The 20,224-nt window shown below is 43.0% G+C and overlaps 1 protein-coding gene across 2 annotated transcripts in view; it reads left to right on the top strand.

Moving 5' to 3' along the window:
• Positions 1–1,259: 1,259 nt before the first annotated feature.
• Positions 1,260–20,224, top strand: part of PDK3 (pyruvate dehydrogenase kinase 3) — a 79,166-nt gene continuing 60,201 nt past the window's right edge. For both annotated transcript variants that reach the window (XM_061138058.1, XM_061138057.1), the window contains exon 1: positions 1,260–1,552. In XM_061138058.1, coding sequence (XP_060994041.1) covers positions 1,447–1,552 — 106 coding nt within the window. In that variant the 5' untranslated portion in view covers positions 1,260–1,446. The remainder of the gene's footprint in view (positions 1,553–20,224) is intronic.

Raw genomic sequence — 20,224 nt, 5'->3', positions numbered from 1 at the left:
ACTACCCTTGCCTTTGTTCTCCACTGAGAGCTGTCATTCCCCATCAGGGAAGTCCCATTCTACCGATCATTTAGTTGATCCATTGCCAAAAATAAAGCAAAGTTTGGTGGAAACGGTTAAAGCAAGCTGTATTTTATACCTTCACATTGGGAAATAATGATTTCACATACTGAGCCCTGAGTTCAAGTTCACTCTTCACAAAGAATAACTGCAGTGTGTAAACAGTGTAGACACAGGCTGCTGTCCAGAATAAGTGGTGTGGTGGTGCTGAGGCATGAAAAAGAGTCAGGGGGCTGTCCTATGGTGGTGGTGGTCATGAGGGGGTCTGAAAGGTAGTGCCTAAGACCTTAAATTTGATCCTTTCCAGTGGTAGTGTTGATCCTTTCCAAACAGGGCGGGCAGGGGGCGCATGAAACAGAGAGACGGTGACCTTAACAATTAATCCTGTCCAGTGACGTTAGGGGGCATTCACAGGAGCGGGGTAGGGGTAGGGACGAAATGAAGTATCAGTGACCTTATAATTGACCCTGTCCAATGATGGTGGTGGTGGTTGCATGAAATAGTGACTTTTCAATTAATCTTGCCCAAAAGTGTTGGCCCATGAAGGACGGTGGGAAGGGAGAGTTGGTGGTAACCAGGGGCGCTGAGTGACGAAATAAGGAGGCACTGACCTAACAATCCTGTCCGAAGGTGAAGGGTGGGGGCGGGGGGGGGGAGCACGAAACAGAATCAGAGACATAATGAATTCTGTCCAATGGTGACGGGCAGGCAGGAATCCGAACCGGTGAGTTTATTCTGCCCAACGGTGGTGGTGGTGGTGGAGGGCATGAAGCAATCTCTATAATTAAGTGGTAAACAGAAAATGAAAACGTATCAAGATGCAACGAATATCCTGAAGTGCAAGTCAGCTGATCCAGGGAGGGCTTCCCGGAAGAGATGCCTTCGGTGGAGAGGGGCCTTGAGCAGCGCGTAGGATCGGATTCCGGGCGAGGGCTTCGGGTCTCTTCCCAGTCTCCTTGCACCTCCGTCACCTTTCAGTCGCGGAGGACTTAGCCCCGGACGGGACCCGGGTCAGCTGCACTTGCCGGGCTTGTTTGGGTCCCAGGAGGCAAGGAGGGACGCACAGGCGCCGGGCTGTGCCCGGGCGAAAGAAAGCGAGGGCAGCAGCGGCCAATCAGCAGCCAGCGCGTGCGGCCGCGCGCCCCTCGCGCCCCGCGTACGTGCGGCGGCCGGCTCCGCCCCCGTGGGCGGGGCCTGGGAAAGCCGCGGGCGACCGGCGGCAGCCAGGGAGCTGTTGCTGCTGGTGCTGCGGTGGCTGCACCAGCGGCGCCGAGGCGGAGGCCGGGCTGCGCGCTTGGCTAACGTGCCCAATCCGCGCGGCTCAGCTGCACCGGCCCTTGCGGCCGCCTAAGCGTCTCGGCCGGTCTCTGCGCTGTCCGGGCGAGGATGCGGCTGTTCCGGTGGCTGCTGAAGCAGCCGGTGCCCAAGCAGATTGAGCGCTACTCGCGCTTCTCGCCGTCGCCGCTCTCTATCAAGCAGTTCCTGGACTTCGGTAAGTGCGGGGCCACGGTCCCCACGACCCCAGGGTGCGGAGGCGCTACCTTCCGGGCCCGCCGCCGCGGGTCTCCGCGGCCTCTGGGCGAAGTCCGTGGGAACCGCGGGCGGGGCTCCGGGGCCTTTCCCAGAGGCTCGGATTTGGGGGCACGGAGGGGTAGGGCCTGGCACCCGCACACCCGCCGAGGGCTCACCCCGAGACCCAGAAACGGCGTCTGAGGAGCATCAGCCGGGCGGCGGGACTTCCCAAACCTGCCGTCGTTAGCTTCCAATCTGCTTGACACGGACCTCCGGGCCGTTAAAACTTCAGAGCGGAATGTGGGTGGCTTTTCAAGGGTTTTATGTTTAGGTAGTTGGGTTTTTTTTTTTTTTTTTTTTTTTGCGCGTTGGGTAAGACCTGTTTAGAAACACCTTGCGATCGAATAAATTACGCAACGACGTTTCGTTCCTTTTCTGCTCCAAGGTGCTCTTAGACACCACCTAAGGTGGCAGGAGCGGCTGGACTCGAACTGCTGTCTTGGTGGTGTTCTGTTTAAGCAGTTGGAGGCCTGGGTTGCGAATGCCTTCGATGCTGGGGAAGAGCGGACGTGTGGGCTCCTGGTGCCAGAGCAGGGTCGGGTGCCACACCTTTCGTCGTGCCTCTCCTGCGTCCCCTCGCTTCTCCCCTGTGCCGTGGGCTGCTGGGCAGCTCCCACGAAGTGAGGTGCGAGTGCAGAGGACCCGGCCCCCAACCTGCCTGAGGCCTAGCTGAGATGGGAAGAGAGTCCACGACGCCTTCTTAACTGGACCGTGTTTCCCGAGTGGTGCCGGTGCGAGCACATAGGGAATACTCACAACTGCTGAATGCGGGGCAGCTGGCTGGGAAACACGTGAAAGTGATAAAACCGAAGTGCGCAGCCGGGTATCGAGTCGGAGCACGGCATCCTGGAAGGAAAAGAAAATGGAGCGGCAGAGATGTTCTAAGCTCTTAAGGGAAAATAATGGGGCAGCTGGTCGTTTAATAAGTCTTAAGTAAATGTCAAGAGATGATGTCAGGTGGGCATAAAAACCCAAGTGCAGAGTAGGTAGCACATTCAGGGAAGAGCCAGAACACCATGTGATGTTGTCCACAGTTGGGATAGGACGAGCGGAATTGGTTAGTTGAGACCAAATTAAATGTTAAGAAACCAATTTGCCAGCAAATGATGAGGGAAATCAAAATTCGGTGATAGGTGGATCTTTGAATCTTAAACTTCTTTCATTAGTTTTACTTTACCATCTCTGTCACTTGTGAGAAGTTGAGAGGTTTCAGGCAGCGCCCCTGCCCCCTTCAAAGTTTAAAAAGAAAATGTCTCTGTTGCTATAAATAGCATTTTCCATCCCTAATGTGTGGTTTAGAGAGAGTCTGAAGGTATCTGCTTTTCAGTGGGGTAAGCTGAGACAGGTTAATTCACAATAAAAGACATAAAAAGAATCCAGAGACTCCTAGTTCCCTCCTTCCACTCTCCCAAGTTGAAGTGATAGCCCTGGTAGCTTGGCGACATTTCGGTTGATTTATTTCTGTAGCGCTCCTATCTACCACATTAATAGGTGTTCTGGCAAAGATGTTATTTGAGGAGGAAAACCACAGTGGGGGATAGTGTTATCGTGGGAAACCCATGGGACCATTATCTGGAAAGAAATGTTCTAATTCTTGCTGTGCCACTGACTCAAGAGCCTGGCCTTGGCTGAGGGACTGAACTCACTAGAGTTCATTTTCCTCCTCAAGAACACATGTGGGTTGTATAAGGTCATCTCTAAAGCACAGCTCCAAAACTGTGTGATCCTAATATCAAAGGAAGAGGGATGAGCTTTTTACAAAGAAATTACTAAATCTTCGGATAGGCATTTCCCATATAAAGCTTCTGACCTATTTGGGGAATAGTGGAGGGGTACTCTAATCTCAGATGATCAAAGAAGCCTACTAACTGAAGTCTTTTCCTTATAAGGAAGCTCACAGAAGTGCTATATATATAAAATTGTGGTGGAATTTGCTAGAAACTCAGGCCTCCTTTGTAATGCCCAGAGATGAATCAGGTGGCAGGCAGCCTATCTTTCATGACAACAGTAGACAGTTGTCACACAGAGAGGCCACTTCGACTTCTACCATTCTGTTGGTTCTTCCAGCTCCGGATAGCAATCTGATTTTGGCAAGTGATGTGGGAGTTTGAGAATTTAGAAGGAGTGTGGGGGTATTTTTAAGGAGAGAAGGCACAAGACTTAGGAGGCTCTTATGGCCCAGAGTGATTGGAGCACACGGCAGGGGAGGGCCACCTCAAATGCTAAAAGACCCCGGGTGGGGAGCAGCCAGCTTGGGGTGGGGGGACTGTGGCAGCCTCCCTGCCCCCCTCCCCATATGTGCTGGCTCCAGAAAGGGAAGCTGATTGGCACCAATTCAATATATTTTAAAAGATGCAGGGCTCAAATAGAGCAGATGCTGGCCCATGTCGAGCCTCAGGCTGCCTCTTGGTGAACTTCGTGACTTTCCCCCTGGCTGCTTTACAAATGGGACCCGAGCTTTTGACTAGAATACCTGGACAGGGACTGGAGAGAGGGTATACTCGGAATTTCACGTTTACAGTATTTGTGACAACCACACCGACAAGTTGTGGTTTCTGTGAGCACAGAAATAGCTTTATTATGCGAATATATCCATACTAGTAAGTGAGATGATCTTCCTTGTTTAAGAAGGAAGGCTATAAAACTGCATGTTACTGCAGAAGCACTGATTTTATTTGAAAGGAGGATTCCTCAGTCTCAGCACTCTTGACATTTTTAGGGGTGGGGCAGGTGCGGGCTCTGTCCTCTGTGCTGTGGGCCTCCCAGGCCTCTACCCACTGGATCCAGTAGCACCCACCACTCCCTTCACCCTTGAGCTGTGACAGCCAGCATGTTTCCAGACAGCACCATGTCCTGCAGGGGAGCAAAATAAATCACCCTCTGTTGAAGACCACTGCTATATAAAGCATTTAGAGGCATGGTTTTCTTGCCTGGGCCCCATCCCCCAAACTTTACTATAAATGTTCGGGGGTGGGGTGGGGTATAGAGCATTGGTATTTTGGGTGGTTCTTTAGCATCACCAGGGTTGAGAACCACCAGTTAAGATGACCTTCTGGATCTGGAGTTGTCCCCCTTTCATCTGTGGGTCTTATTTCTCTATGCCTTTTGAGCTCAATCTTTACTTAAAACATGGCCTTTCACACAGTTAGCAACTGTCACAAGAATAGCAGGTGTTCTAAATGAATTATGAGTTTATAATTGCAATGGTGCAATTCCAAAGGGTGTGATTTGGAAAAAAAAAAAAAAGGTTCTTTTTGGTCTGAGATTATAGTTACATGGTTCCAGATTCAGAAGGTACAAAAGGGCATAGAAAAGTCAGCTTTCAACTTTCGTCCACTTGCCTCCCCATTTTAACATAACTGGCAACTTGTGATACTTTTGACTGTACCTTGCTTTTTTACACTTTATTCCTCAGACAACTTTGCATATCTATAACTGCAGAGCTTCCTTTTTCTTTTTATGGCATCTGAGAGTTTGTATGATGTACTCTATTCATTAGCCAGCTCCCTGTTGATGTTTCCAGTCTTTGCTCTGACAACCCATGCTACAGTGAATTATTGCATTCATCTTTTCATGCATGTGTAAGTATTTGTATAGGACAGATTCCTCAAAATGGGATTTCTACATCAAAGGCTATGTGCATTTGAAATTTGGATCTCCGGGTCTCCTGCATTGCAGGCAGACTCTTTACCATCTGAGCCACCAGGGAAGCCCTGAAATTTGGCTAAATATTGTTAAATTGCCTTCCATATCGAGGTTGTATCTTTATCCTTTCACTGGAAGTTTCTGCAAGTACCTGTCTTCCTACAGTTCTACCACATGGTTGTCAAACTTCTGATAAGTGAAGAAGGGTATCGCGATAGAATTATTTTCTATTTGAGTAAAGAAAAATTTTAAATTGAAGAGTAGTTGATTTATAAGATGAGTTTCAGATGTACAGCATAATGATTCAGTATTTTTATCAAGTAAAACATTAGCTTTTCATTACGGAAAATTTTAAGCGTACACAGAACTAGAGAGAATAGTATGATGAATTCCTGGGTTCATTATATTGATCTCCATGTGCTGTTTGGCTCTGGGTGTTGTGTGTATGTGCAGTCGATTAGATTTTCTTGTCAGTGTCATGCTTGTTTCAGGAGAAATCGTTTTTCTGCCCTAGGACCATAGTTTATCCTTTGAACTATCTGTTCTTTAAAGATTTGGTAGAATTCCACCTATGGAACCTTCTAAACCTAGTGTGTCTTGGGAACTATTGCTCTTTGACAGGCTTCTGTAGCCTGTGGTATTGATCTGTATAGATTTTCTGTCTCTGCTAGAGTCCATTTTGATATATTTCTCTAGAAAATTATCCTAGTCATCAAGGTTTTAAAGTCAGTTTGCATAGCTGAGATAGTAGTCTCTTAGTCTTAATTTTCTCTGTGGCTGTTCCCCTTCTATATTTGTTCTGCCCCCTCCCCTCTTTCTTGATGAGATTAGTTGTTGGTTTATATGATTGGATTCCATTCTTAGCTTTATGACTTTTGTTTTCTAGTTCATTAATGTCTACTTTGGCTTTATTAATCCCCTCTGATCTGCTCAGTGTTATTTTTTTCTTTTTGAATGGGAAAATTCATTTATTTGTTATTTATTTCAGTATTTAATGAATACTGAAATGACAAGCATTCCTCCGAACGCTGCTTTAGCAGCTGATATGTATAGTATTTGATCCTCCCCCCTCCCAGCTCTTCTTCATCTTTGTTTTATTCTTAAGTTAACCCAAGAGTTATTAAATTTCCATTGTAAGTGTACCCTGTATTCTCATTTTGTTGTTGTTTAGTTTTGTTGCGTTGTGATCAGAGAATGCTATCTGAATCATTATTTCTTTAATTTCTTGATGTTTGCTTTGTAGTCCAGTCAGGGCTCATTTCTTGTCCTTGTTCCTTGGGAAGCAAAAAGAAGGTTGTGTTCTCTTCTCAGGTTACAGAGTCTGATATATCAAATCTGCTGTATTAATTATGTTATTTGAATTTTCTATAACCTTTGTTTTTTTCAATTTGCCGGAACTGTCATGGGCTAAGAGAGGCTCGAGTCTCCTAGTAATACGATTCTGTTTCTCCACACATTGCCTATGGTTTTTGCTTTGTCCCTGTTAATGTTACATTTGCTGCATAGATATCCTTAACTGTCATTGTGAGATGCACCCTTTAGGATACAGAGTGCTACTACTAAAATTTTTTACTAGTTCAGTGCTTTTTGGCCTTATAAATTCAACCTCATTTAGCATTGAGATCTGGAGCCCTTTTTTCCTTGTTTTAATTTTCTTCTTGAACCTTTCTGAATTACTTTGTTTTAAATATTGCCTTGAAAACGTAAAGTTGCGTTTTGCTTTGTGAGCCAGACCTTATCTTTATGTGGCAAAGTTTAACCAGTTTATATTTGTTGATATGACAGATCTATTATCTGTAATGATAAACATCTATAGTTTCCTTTCACTTTCTATCTTTAATCCTTTGATTTTTATACTGTATTATACATCTTGCTTTGGTTTTATTATGTTTCTTTTAGTAATTAGATTTGAATTTTTGATTGCAGGGATTATCTTTCTATTTATTTCGACCTTTTTTGTCCAGTTTTGTCACCACTAGCCACTTGAACCTATTGAGCTCTTGAAATGTGTCTGATGTGACTGAAACTGGGAAACTGAGTTGATTTAAGTTTAAACTTGCTTCAGTTAATTGGAAAACTTTTAAGTATGTTTAGAACAGTTTAAATAGGTGAATCTACCTGAACTATAAATCTGATGAAATCTAATTGTAGGCCAATTATTTCTGATAGAAATTTAGCCTGTGAATTGAGATCTAAGTATAAGGTACTGGATTTCAAGGACAATATAAAAATAGTAAAATATCTCAATATATTTTTGTATTGATTCCATGTTGAAATGGTAATTTTGGGAGTATTTGCATTAAATAAAGCATCAAAAATCTCACCTGTTTCTTTTTATGTGAAGTTTAAAATGACGTGTGGCTCACGTATTTCTATTGGACAATGAGGCTTCAGACTGTATGTATTAATTCCTTATTAAGAGTAATAAAAATATTACATTTTAATGTTCAGAATAAACACTTATTGATTTTTTTATCTCAGTACAACATTTACTCTCTTTTCCCCCATAAATCGGTTACTCTCAGGAATTTTGGACCAATTAACTGTCTTTGAATGGCAGTTCATGTTACGGTGGTTCTTTGTGATATTTGCAAAAGCCTGAGGTCTTCCTATTAAGTGGTTGTTATGAGTTAAAAGTTCTCTTAATGATGTAAGAAAAGGAGAACTTGCACTGTGCAACGTAACTTAAAGGTAGAACCTTCTGAATCTCAAATGTGTTCATAGGAAATGATTGACATTTTCATCTGGACATGCTTTTCATCTTTCAGCTTTACCGTGTCCTCTTCTGGTTCCTTCATTAATCACTCTGATCCTCTCTCTACAGACCATCTGTTTTATTTTCTAGTTCCTTTGCCCTTGTCTTCTGCATAGCCACACTTGTGTTAAAGATATTTGCTTCTGTTCCTTGATTTTACTCTAAACTGTCTCTCTGTGGAGGGTGGGCACTCACCTCTTCTCTGTAACCTCTTTCAACCTCAGCTGTTTGCTTTCTACTCTGAGTGGGCGCTCTATAAGTGGTGATTATTGACTCCATCTAAAGGTTATTAAACATCATGTCGCTTTAATTTAGTCAGTGGTTATATAAGTGCAAATTTCTCTAAGGTTCCCGCGTTTAAATATAGCATCTCTGAAATAAAGCCGCCAGAAGAGAGGTTGTCTGACAACTCTGCCTTTTCACAGAAAAGATTTCTACCATAATTAACACTGGTTCTGCGAACCTTGGAGCCTTTAGCTATTAGGAGGCAGCAGCCAGTTTCCCTGTTGGACTCTTCTTGAGGTTCGAAAGCCCAGCTGCCTTCTCTTTTCCGTGAGAAGGTATTTTAAGGTTCCAGTGCCCACTGAGAAGTTGACTTGGCTTCCAAATGACTGCTCTTTGAAAAGATTTGGGTTTCTAAAGTCATACTTCTTAAAGCCTGATTACTACTGGGGAGAAGAATGGATTTGTCTCTGGTTTTCTGTCAGCAGTTAGGCTCTTCTGCTCTAAGGCATTGCCAAGAATTCAACTCACCTGTTTAGAGACTAAAGCCAATGATTCAGAATTGAAAGGGGAAGAGAACAATTCCATTTCGGGGACAGATATCTAATGTGGCTTAATGCATGTTGATCAATATTTAAATTTAAAGGACGAATTGACCTTTTAGGCCCTAAAGATCTGATATGACTGGATTTCAACATAACCTGGTTTATGAGACTCTGAGCACTTCAGGTGTAGTTCCGGCTCTGATTGTTGTCTTGGCAATTAGGTATGCTTCTGAAGGGGGGACAGGCCACAATACCGACCTACGGATGACTGAGTGGTTTCCTCCCATTAAACTTCGAGAAATTGATCAGGTTGTTGGCAAGATTTGGGAAATCTTGGTCTTATTACTGGATGGAAGCAGAAAGTATCACCACTTTTCCCTTTCATTTTAGGTGCGTTCTGTTACTGATATTTTGCTTCCATGATTATCTGATTCCAGAATTGGGCAAATCCTTTTTTTTCCCCCTTGGAATGCTATAGTCTTAAGGGCCAGCTACCTGTTTTTGTCTTACAGTTAATAGACTTCATTTTTAAGAGTAGTTTTAGGTTCACAGCAAAATGGGCAGAAAGGAAAGGGAACTTCCATACCCACCTCCACAAATAAAATGTCCTCCACCATCAACATCCTGCACCAGTGTGAGCTGTTTATTAACAACTGATGAACTGACACTGATCCATCATTATCCCCCAAAGTCCATAGTTTCCATTACACTTTGGTTTTTATGTTGTACATGCTCTAGGTTTTGGCAACACCTATTTTTGTAAATAAAGCTTTATTGGACCACAGCCATGTCCATTCATTACATAGCATATGTGGCTTCTGAACCTCTGCAGCAGCACAGTTGAGTAGTTGCCATGGAGACTGTTTGGCCCACAAAGCCAAACTGTTTACCTTCTGGCCCTTTACAGAAAGTTTGCAACCTCTAAGATAGTTTGGATCCCTGTTAAAGAAGTGTGCCATGATTGCTCTTATTTTACATTTAAATAATAAAGCTCCATTTGCCCTCTTTCTAGTAACAGTCAAACTTGGCTATCTGGAGGGTGACTTATGGGTAGCTAAGGTTTGTCCAGGTGATCAGTGGCTTAGCTCTAGGATCTGTGCCCCTGTGTGGAATTACCATGTGAAAGACTTCGAGGGATTGTATAGCTTTAATCTATAGGGCTGTCCCCAGAGTTGAAGTGTACCAGTTTCTCCACAGCCCTCCCAAAATGAGGTTTTATGACTTTGTGTAATAGGTAACATAGACGCTAAAAGTTTTATTTTTTTCCCCTTGTGGGTTTATTTTGTTCATTTTGATGTGTGTAAAGTGCCCTTGACCGTTTACTCACTGGACTCTGGTTCAGTTCAGTTCAGTTGCTCAGTTGTGGCCAACTCTTTGTGACCCCATGGACTGCAGGATGCCGGGCCTCCCTATCCATCACCAACTCCCGGAGTTTACTCAAACTCATGTCCATTGAATCGGTGATGCCATCCAACCATCTCATCCTCTGTCGTCCCCTTCTCCTGCCTTCAATCTTTGCTAGCATCAGGGTCTTTTCAAATGAGTCAGTTCTTCGTATCAGGTGGCCAAAGTATTGGAGTTTCAGCATCAGTCCTTCCAATGAATATTTAGGACTGATCTCCTTTAGGATGGACTGGTTGGATCTCCTTGCAGTCCAAGGGACTCGCAAGAGTCTTCTCCAACACCACAGTTCAAAAGCATCAGTTCTGTGGCACTCAGCTTTCTTTATAGTCCAACTCTCACATCCATACGTGACCACTGGAAAAACCATAGCTTTGACTAGACGGACCTTGTAGGCAAAGTAATGTCTCTGCTTGTTAATATGCTGTCTAGGTTGGTCATAACTTTCCTTCCAAGGAGCAAGCATCTTTTAACTTCATGACTGCAATCTCCATCTGCAGTGATTTTGGAGCCCAGAAAAATAAAGTCTGTCCGGGCTCGGGAGTTTTAATCATTTGTGTGAACTCCCTGTGTCTACTTTGCACAGTAAGCTATTGTGCTGTGTAACTATTGTTTCCTATTGCACTCTCTTCTTTAATAAAGTAATTATCAAAGTATACTATTAAAGGCTTGTGAGAAGAATACCATCTCTAATTCTTCATCCATTTTTTGTGCCGTAGGCTTACAGCTTTTGCCAATCTATTTACATATGTTGACAATGAATATGTTTCCTTTTTATTTAGTGCACAGTCTGAGTTTTAATATACTCAGTCATTTACAGTGCTTTTGTCATGGTCAGATTTATCACCTAGAGCAGTACGTAAATTGTTACTAAATCCCTCTGGAATTCGTTGCCATCTCTGCTGGGATGTTTGCAGTCAACTCTCTTACTCAGTTCTGCTGTCCATTTGCACAGCAGCAATGATCAAGACCCTATGTCTTTCTCTCTCGTTGCTCTTCTGTCACAGAGTAGAATATTTATAAATTCTCTCCAAAAGGAGAACTTGCTGATTTCAACTAAATATCATATGCTAACTTTTGCCTTGTAATTTCTGGTAAAATTTGGTGATGGCAGCTCCTTGTCTATTACCTGAGATTCTTGCTGTTCTTGCCCACTAAATTCTTTTTGGTAAATTAGCTAACTTAGAGAAAATGTGCTAAGAGAACTGTGAATGGGTACCTGGCATTCATTGAAGCTAGCCTGAAAGCATCTTCAGGGAGTGCATTTCACCATATTTGTGGCAGAGCTGGGTTTGATTTCCTTCATATCCCTTGAGGATACCTTCTTTCCCAGTCAGTGGCTCATCCTGTCAGAGATGATTCTTTCTGCTATAATAAATAGCAGAAAAACTACAGCAAACTTATTTGTCATCTATTACACAGGTCAATGTTTATATTCTGTGTGATTGAATATTTGGGGTTCTAACTCAGTAGATTATTTCCCTAAGCATCACCTAAGCAGATGGGACTTTTTCATTCTTAGACTTGACCTCTGATTCCACTCCATCATTTGAGTCCTGCCAGTGTTTCTTTCTTACCAGGGCATGGAGGTCAGTGTAGAATAGTTGTCACTCTTGGGAATAAATCACTGTGTATCTCTTTTAACATTTTCTCAAGGCATGAAGTTAAGTATCGCAGGTGCTGTGTAACATGCACATCTTTTCCCAGCGAATTACTACATTTTTGTTGACCAGAGCAGACTCAAGGTTTACCCGACCCTACCTTGGATCTGTCCTAGAAGAGTACAGTGTTTTGTTTCCTCAAGCTTGGTAGCAGATATTCCTTAATACGTGACTGTGCACTTTGTATAAATTTGGTTACTTTTCCCTCTTGCTTCTGAGATGAAGTAAAAAGCATTAAGCAGAAAGTTTTGCTATATTAGCATTCCTGTACTGGTCCTGTCATGTGCTCCAGTGTGGTCAGTTTCCTAGGAGGCTGAAACAAAACTCAAACAGGAAAAGAGAGACTAAAAATAGATGGGTCAGTGAAAAAGTTTGGGATGCTCAGCCACTGTCTGAGCCTGAGGAGGTCTTTGGTTTATCCCACTGTTGAATTTTCTGTGATTAGATGCTGGTCAGTGAATCTCATCCCTGAGCGCTCCTGAGAATTATCTGGGGAACTTGTAAAACCAGTGCCCGCCCCCCCACCAAAAAACCCCCCTGTAGGTGCCAATTAAATCAGTCTCTGAGAGTAGGATCTGGGTGCTGGTATTTTTTACTTACTGGGTGACTCTAATGTGCTTCCAGTGCTAAGAATTGTGTTAGAGCTGTTAAAATTTTTGCCCAAGACCTCTGAAACACTAAGCAATAAAGTCTTTGAGATGCTGATGGTTAACACTTAAGATGTTTAGGAGTCCATCAACTTTTTTTTTTGACTGTGCCAGGCGACTTGTGGGATCTTAGTTCCCGGGCATTGAACCTGGGCCCTGGCAGTGAAAACACTGCGTAGCCATCGAACCACCAGGGAATTCCCAGAAGTCCATCAGCATTTGTCTCCCTTTCTGGATTCAGAATGAAGTGGGAACTGAGAAGCATTGGGGAATCGTTGAGGCATAGTTGCTGCCTTTGAAGGGCTTCTAAGTAAATGAGAAGTTGGGACAAATATGTCAGTATATATCAGCTAGCTAGAATGTTTGCATCCCATGAGTTTGTGGCATGCTTTCTCTACCTCTCCCTTGGAGGTTTGTGTAATAGAGGTGGTTTCTGGGTATATGTGAAGTTTTAATCCAGGTGTCTTTTTTTTTTTTTTTTTTTTTTTACTTTGGTGGGTCTTTGTTGCTGTGCGTAGGCTTTTCTCTAGTTGTGGGGGCAACTCTTTGTTGTGTGTGCAGGCTTCTCATTGCAGTGGCTTCTCTTGTTGTGGAGCACAGGCTCTCGATCTCGGTGCATGGGATTCAGTAGTTGTGGCTCCTGGGCTCTAGAATGCAGGCTTAGCAGGTTGGTGCACGGACTTAGTTGCTCTGCGGCATGTGGGATCTTCCTGGACCAGGGATTGAACCAGTATCCCTTGCATTGCAAGGTGGATCCTTAACCACTGGACCACCAGGGAAGCCCCTAACCCAATTGTCCTACTGTCCTTTATCCGAAGCATCGTTGGAGGCTTTGTTTCTTTGCACTTTTTTTTTCTTGTGGAAAACAAATGTAAATACATGTATGTACTCTTTTTCTTGATTTCTAGCTCCTTTTCTTGGCTACTCACTCCTAGCAATGCTCTCTCTAGAGTTGTCCCAGATTGTACATTAGGCAAGGTTGGTGCAGGATAAATAATTGTAAGGTGTATAAAGGAAAATCTTATTCCCGTAGGTTGATTGAGTGGGCGCTTGAGCTTAGAGATCACCCGTCCAACCTCTCCCCAGTTTTACACATAAGAAAGTAGGTGCACCAAGTAATGAAGAGGCTGCCCACAGCGCCAGCTACTTGTTGACCTAACATCTTGGCTGCCTCTTCCAGAGGGAGCCAGAAATTATTCTTTCTAGGAGGCGAAGGGAACTTATCTTTGTGTACCACTTTTGCCCAGACGCAGTAGTAGACAGATGGAGCTACGGTTCCATCCAGGTGAAAAAGATGTTTCCCTCTCTTAAATGAAGACGCTGAAGCGTAGATGATTTAAGTATCTTACCTAAGCAAAATTCGGAGCAAAACCACAGTTAAAATTCAGGTAGATTGAGCTTTTAAACGTACGCTGTTTTTCTTTCAATATAACATACCATTTTTTTCCTACCTAATGTACTGTTACCCCAGTGCAATTCTTTCTAGCAAACAGTCTCTATTAGTAATGCTGGGGTTTTATCTAAATTTGTTCTGTTAAACAATCAGGAAATAGCATAATCTCATGTTTGTCTAGTGTTATCACTTTGGAACCATCAGATTGCTACCTCCTTCACTTACTTACACTTCATTTACTTTATTTACTTGTTCTAAGGGCCCACCCTTGTTAGTGTGCCTGTCATCTCTCTCTGGAAATACCATAACTGGTCTATGTGGACTTGTACTCAAAGCTTGATTTCCGTTGCCTACCATCAGTGTGAGCTTGGACAAATCACTTAATCCCACTACATACACTTCAGTGTCCTTTTCTACAAAGTGGAAACGGTAGCATTGAACCATAGGCCTGTTGCACCCATGAACTTGAAAACATGCCTCACAGTGCACATGGTTGGTGCTCAGTAGATGTTGGCTATGCTTTTGTTGTGGGAAGTTAGTGACACAGTGTTTCCTGGATGAAACCAGCTTCCTGCAAAGAATAAAAACTGCAAAGGGAGCTCTTAACCTCCAATGTTAATTATCTTCAAGTTTGTTGGCTGAAGGTCCCAGCTCTGTAAACTAATCATTTTCCAAGAAACATAGTGCTTTTAGCGTGACTGGCTTTGAAGCTTCTTCATTCACTTTAATGGTTAACTTAAGGTTTTGCCTCAGTTAACCTCGCCGATGAGTACATTGTGACCTTGACTTAACCGTTCCTGCTTCCATGATGATGAGACATTCTTTTAACTCACCCTCCACCCTTAAGACTAGATCCTAACCCCCCTGCTTCTGGAATTAGAATGACGTGAATCTGGGTGGTGACTTTGGCTATGATTGTTGCTCACACGCTCCAGCCACTCTGGGAAGTCATTCTCAAAATGTCCCTCTGGCCCGACACACCATACTGCCACTGTATTATCACCTTCCTGTCTACCTTCTGGCTCTTCTTCCCCTAACTATATATCTGCTTGGGAGTATTCCAATCTTTATAGAATGAAGTGATCTGTCTATTAAAGGAATTTACCATTACTAGCAAATGTTATCTTGAACCCCTGAATTTTATTTGCTATTGTAAGTTTATACTGAAACTTACTAGGTATTTTAATTTTCAGTGCTCATCAGGAAATAGTAAACACCTGCAATGTGCCAGGTATTATGCTAATGGACTGTTCAGTTTTTTAAGGAATCCTGAGATCCATGGGACATAGAACTGAATGACGAGGGCTGATGGGAGAGGGGCTGCCCAAGCCAAGGGCAGAAATTGTGGCCCCATGGGGAAATGTACTTATAATTTGGTTTGACCTTATGACATAGAGAGAGGCAAGTTTCTCACTAATCTGTCTGTGTGTGTGTGTGCGCTCGGTCTCAGTCGTGTCCGACTCTCTGCGACACTGTGGACTGTAGCCCATCAGGCTCCTCTGTCCATGGAATTCTCTAGGCAAGAATACTGGAGTGGGTTGCCATGCCCTTCTCCAGGGGAATCTTCCCAACCCTGGGATCAAACCTGCATCTCCTGCGTTGGCAGGCAGATTCTTTACCACTGAGCCACCTGGGAAGTTCAAGGACACATGTATTTTAAGAGCTAACAAACAAGATCTCTAAAGAGAGAGGATCAAGGTGCTAGTTGATGTCACTCACTTTCCATCAGCCATACACAGATCTCCTTCAGGGAAGGATCCAGTAACCCTCACCTGCCTTAATTGAGAACCTCGTCACAATCACCCTGTACCCTCTTTTCTTACAAGAGCATGAGAAACATTACATGAAGGTAGCATGGGCCTCAGACCCCATTAGGAACATCTGCATACAGTAGCGTGTTCTGTTCGAAAAAAAATTTTTTTTAAGAATACAATGGCTCTAGTAGGGCTTTTTTTTTTGTTTAAGTAGAATGGCTCTAATTATAGAAGACCTTTTTCAGATGACTGCTTTTTTCCTTAAAAACTTTGTTTTCATTTTTAAATTGATTTACAATGTTAATTCCTACTATACAGAATCCCTAAGCTACACAGTAGGATCTTGTTGTTTGCATGAGTGCTCAGTCATGTCCAACTCTTTGCTACCCCATGGACTGTAGTCTGCCAGGCTCCTTCATAGAGGACAGACTATAGTCTGTCCATAGAATTTTCCAGGCAAGAATACTGGACTGGGTTGCCATTTCCTTCTTCCAGGGGATTTTCCCAACCCAGGGATCAAACCCACATCTCCTGCATTGGCAGGCGGATTCTTTACCACTGTGCCACCTGGAAAGCCTCTGTTCTGTGTATAAAAGGTTGTATCTGCTAACCCCAACCTCTCACTTCATCCTTTCCCCAATCCCCTCCCCCTTGGTAAACACCGATCTGTTGTCTATGTGAGTCTGTTTCTGCTTCATAGATGGGTTAGTTGTGTCATATATGGTAAAGTGTCTGTCTACAATGTGGGAGACCCGGGCTCGATCCCTGGGTCGGGAAGATCCCCTGGAGAAGGAAATGGCAACCCACTCCAGTACTATCGCCTGGAAAATCCCATGGACGGAAGAGCCTGGTAGGCTACAGTCCATGGGGTCGCAAAGAGTCGGATACGACTAAGCGACTTCACTTCACTCACTCAGATTCCACATATAAGTTATATCAGATGGTATTTATCTTTCTGATTTAATTCACTTGCTCTGATAATCTCTAGTTGCATTCATGTTGCTGCAAATGGCATTATTTCATTCCATGGCTGAGTAGCATTCCATTGTATATGTGTATTACATCTTAGTTATCCATTCATATTTCAGTGGACATTTAGATTGTTTCCATGTCTTGGCTATTGTGAATAGTGCTACTATGAACATAGGGATGCATGTATCTTTTTGATTTATAGTTTTGTTTGGATATATGCCCAGGAGTAGGATTGCTAGATCATATGGTAATTTTATTTTTAGTTTTCTGAGGAATCTCCACACTATTTTCCATCGTGGCTGCACCAACTTATATGCCCACCAACAGTGTAGGAGGGTTCCCTTTTCTCTGCATTCTCTCCAGCATTTATTTGTAGACTTTTTAATGATAGCCATTCTGACCCGTGTGAGGTGATACCTTATTGTAGTTTTGATTTGTGTTTTTCTAATAATTAATGATATTGAGCATATTTTCATGTGTCTGTTGGCCATCTGTATATCTTCTTTGGAGAAATGTCTGTTCCGGTCTTCTGCCTGTTCTCGGATAGGGTTGTTTGTTTTTTTTGTTGTTGAGTTTTAAAAACTCCTTTTAATGACTGTGTATTTCCCCATGTAAATAAGCAATATTGTAGTTTATTTGACTATTCCCTTATTGTTGGATACTTAAGTTATTCACAGTGTCTCTCCCAAACCTTTTATTTGGAAAAATTTCAGACCGTAGAAAAAACGAAAAGAACAATACAGTTAACACCCATATCTAGCACCTAGATTCATCAGCCACTTTGCATATTTGCTTTTCACTCTCTTTACCCTTCTATCCATCCCTACTCCTGTGTTCCTTCCCTCTCCATAAACACTTTTTGGCCAGACCATTTTGAGAGTAAGTTGCAGGTGTAAAGACTACTTCTACATACTTATATATTAGGTTGGTGCCAAAGTAATTGTGGTTTTGCATTGTTGAACTTTGCCATTTGATATTGGAATGCATTCTTAAATAAATGTGATTATGTTATATATCATTTTAATGTTCATTTCTCGATTTGTTTTTTTGCTAATGGCATTACTTGTGTATTTTATATGTATTTTAGACTATGGAAGTGATGTTAGACAAAAAGCAAATTCTACCAGTTTTCTTTTTTTTTTTTTTTAACATTTTATTGAGGTATAGTTGACTTACAATGTTTCAGGTACACAGCAAGGTGATTCAGTTATATATACACATTTATTATTTTTGAAATTATTTTCCATTATAGGTTATTAAAAGACATTGACTGTAGTTCCCTACAAGCTATTGCTTGTTCGAGCAATTTTCTTATTTGAGTTCAAAATGGGTCGTAAAGCAGCAGAGATAACTCGCAACACCAACAATTCGTTTGGCCCAGGAACTGCTAATGAACATACAGTGCGATGGTGGTTCAAGAAGTTTTGCAAAGGAGATGAGAGTCTTGAAGATGAGGAGCACAGTGACTGGCCATTGGAAGTTGACAACGACCAATTGAGAGCCATCATTGAAGCTGATCCTCTTACAACTACGTGAGAAGTTGCCAAAGAACTCAACGTCGACCATTCTACGGTCGTTTGACATTTAAAGCAAATTGGAAAAGTGGAAAAGCTTGATAAGTGGGTGCCTCGTGAGCTGACCACAAATCAAAAATATTGTCGTTTTGAAGTATTGTCTTATCTTACTCTACGCAACAATGAACTATTTCTCAATCAGATTGTGACGTGTGATGAAAAGTGGATTTTATACGACAACTGGCCATGACCAACTCAGTGGTTGGACCTAGAACAAGCGCCAAGCACTTCCCAAAGTCAAACTTGCTCCCAAAAAAGGTCATGGGTTACTGTTTGGTGGTCTGCTGCCAGTCTGATCCACTAGAGCTTTTTGAATCCCAACGAAACCATTATATCTGAGAATTATGCTCAACAAATCAATGAGATGAAAGGGCTTAGTTTTTCTCCACAATAATGCCCATGTCACACGATCAATGCTTCAAAGGTTGAACAAATTGGGCTATGAAGTTTTGCCTCATCTGCCATATTCACGTGACCACTCGCCAACCGACTACCACTTCTTCAAGCATCTTGACAACTTTTTGCAGGGAAAATGCTTCCACAACCAGCAGGAGGCAGAAAATGCATGAATTTTTATGCTACAGGAATAAACAAACATTTCTCATTGGCAAAAATGTGTTGATTGTAATGGTTCCTATTTTGATTAATAAAGGTGTATTTGAGCCTAGTTATAGTGATTTAAATTCACGATCCGAAATCACAATTACGTTTGCACCAACCTAATATATTGTAAGTATAAGAAGTGTTCTCCTAATATCCAGGACACAGTGATCACACTTGGGGAATTTATCATTGATATTATAACGTAGTTGAATATTCACATTTTCCCTAATGGCTCATGGCTCCTATATTGGATAGCTGGGGTCTAAAACATACTCAGAAGGCACTGTGACCTCCAGAGGGGCTCCTACCTCAGTAAGGCAGCACCAGGGATACAGGGTGGGCGTAAGAGGTAGAGCTGGCTGAATGAAAACTGGAGAATAAACCAGAAGTCTGAAAAGCGAAGGGTTTCCTTCCAACCTGACCATGAGAACATTAGTAGACAGGCAGCTACCCTTAGGCAAAGTGAAGGGCAAAAAAGAGGATTCTTCTTTAAAGACGCTGAATGAACTGTTTAAGGTGAATAAGGGAAGCTGGTGTGGTGTTAGGACCCCACCAAAAAGACCTGTGTAATTCATGAGGCGTTTGGGGTGCTCCCTTAGTGATTAGGCTGCCTCACTGAGCAAGCAAGGGCTACCTGCCATCTGAGGAGAGCCCACAGCAAGAGAAACTAAAATAAATGGCCAAAAAATGACTCCAAAGAAAACAAATTCAGGTAGTAGAAGAGTGCTTTGAAGTGTAATTTGAGAAATAAATCATTTTCTACACCTGTTTATGAACATCTTAGAGGACAGATGGCATTGTACAAAGATGGCCATGACGATGCTATTCTGTGATGTGCCCTTGCCAGCCTTCCACCAGGTGGGGGGCGGTCGGGAGAGGAGGTCTGGTCTCCTACCCCTGGAGCCTGGGCAAGCTATGGCTGCTTAGACCATTTGAGTATGACAGAAGGAAACTAGCAGTGTGACTTCTGTGGCTGGGTCAGAAAAGGCCATGCAGCCTCTGCCTTTTTTATGGAAGCCATCCCAGAATCCAGCTAGCCCAAGGCCGCCATACTGTGAGGAGTCCCTTGGAGAGGCCACCAGAAGATGCTCCAGTGGGCAGTCTCAGTCTGCAAGTAGTCGGCTGAAGCCTTGTGAGCGGGAAGCCTTTGGATACTTTCAGCTCCCCACAGTTCAGTCACTCCCCCAATGTTTAAGTTTTCCCAACTGAGGTTCCAGAGCAGCCTTACCTCCTGTGTCCTTTCTGAATTTCTGACCCACAGCATCTGTGAGCGTAATAAAATAGACATTGGGCTGAGAGAAACAGTTTGATAGCTGGCTGTTGTGTAGCTCAGATGGTAAAGAATCCATGTGCAATGCAGAAGACCAGGGTTCAACTCCTGGGTTGGGAAGATTCCCTGGAATAGGGAAAGGCTACCTAC

This window comes from Dama dama, chromosome X (assembly GCF_033118175.1).
Source record: "Dama dama isolate Ldn47 chromosome X, ASM3311817v1, whole genome shotgun sequence".
NCBI classification, from domain to species: Eukaryota; Metazoa; Chordata; class Mammalia; order Artiodactyla; family Cervidae; genus Dama; species Dama dama.
This window is presented reverse-complemented; position numbering and strand designations above follow the sequence as displayed.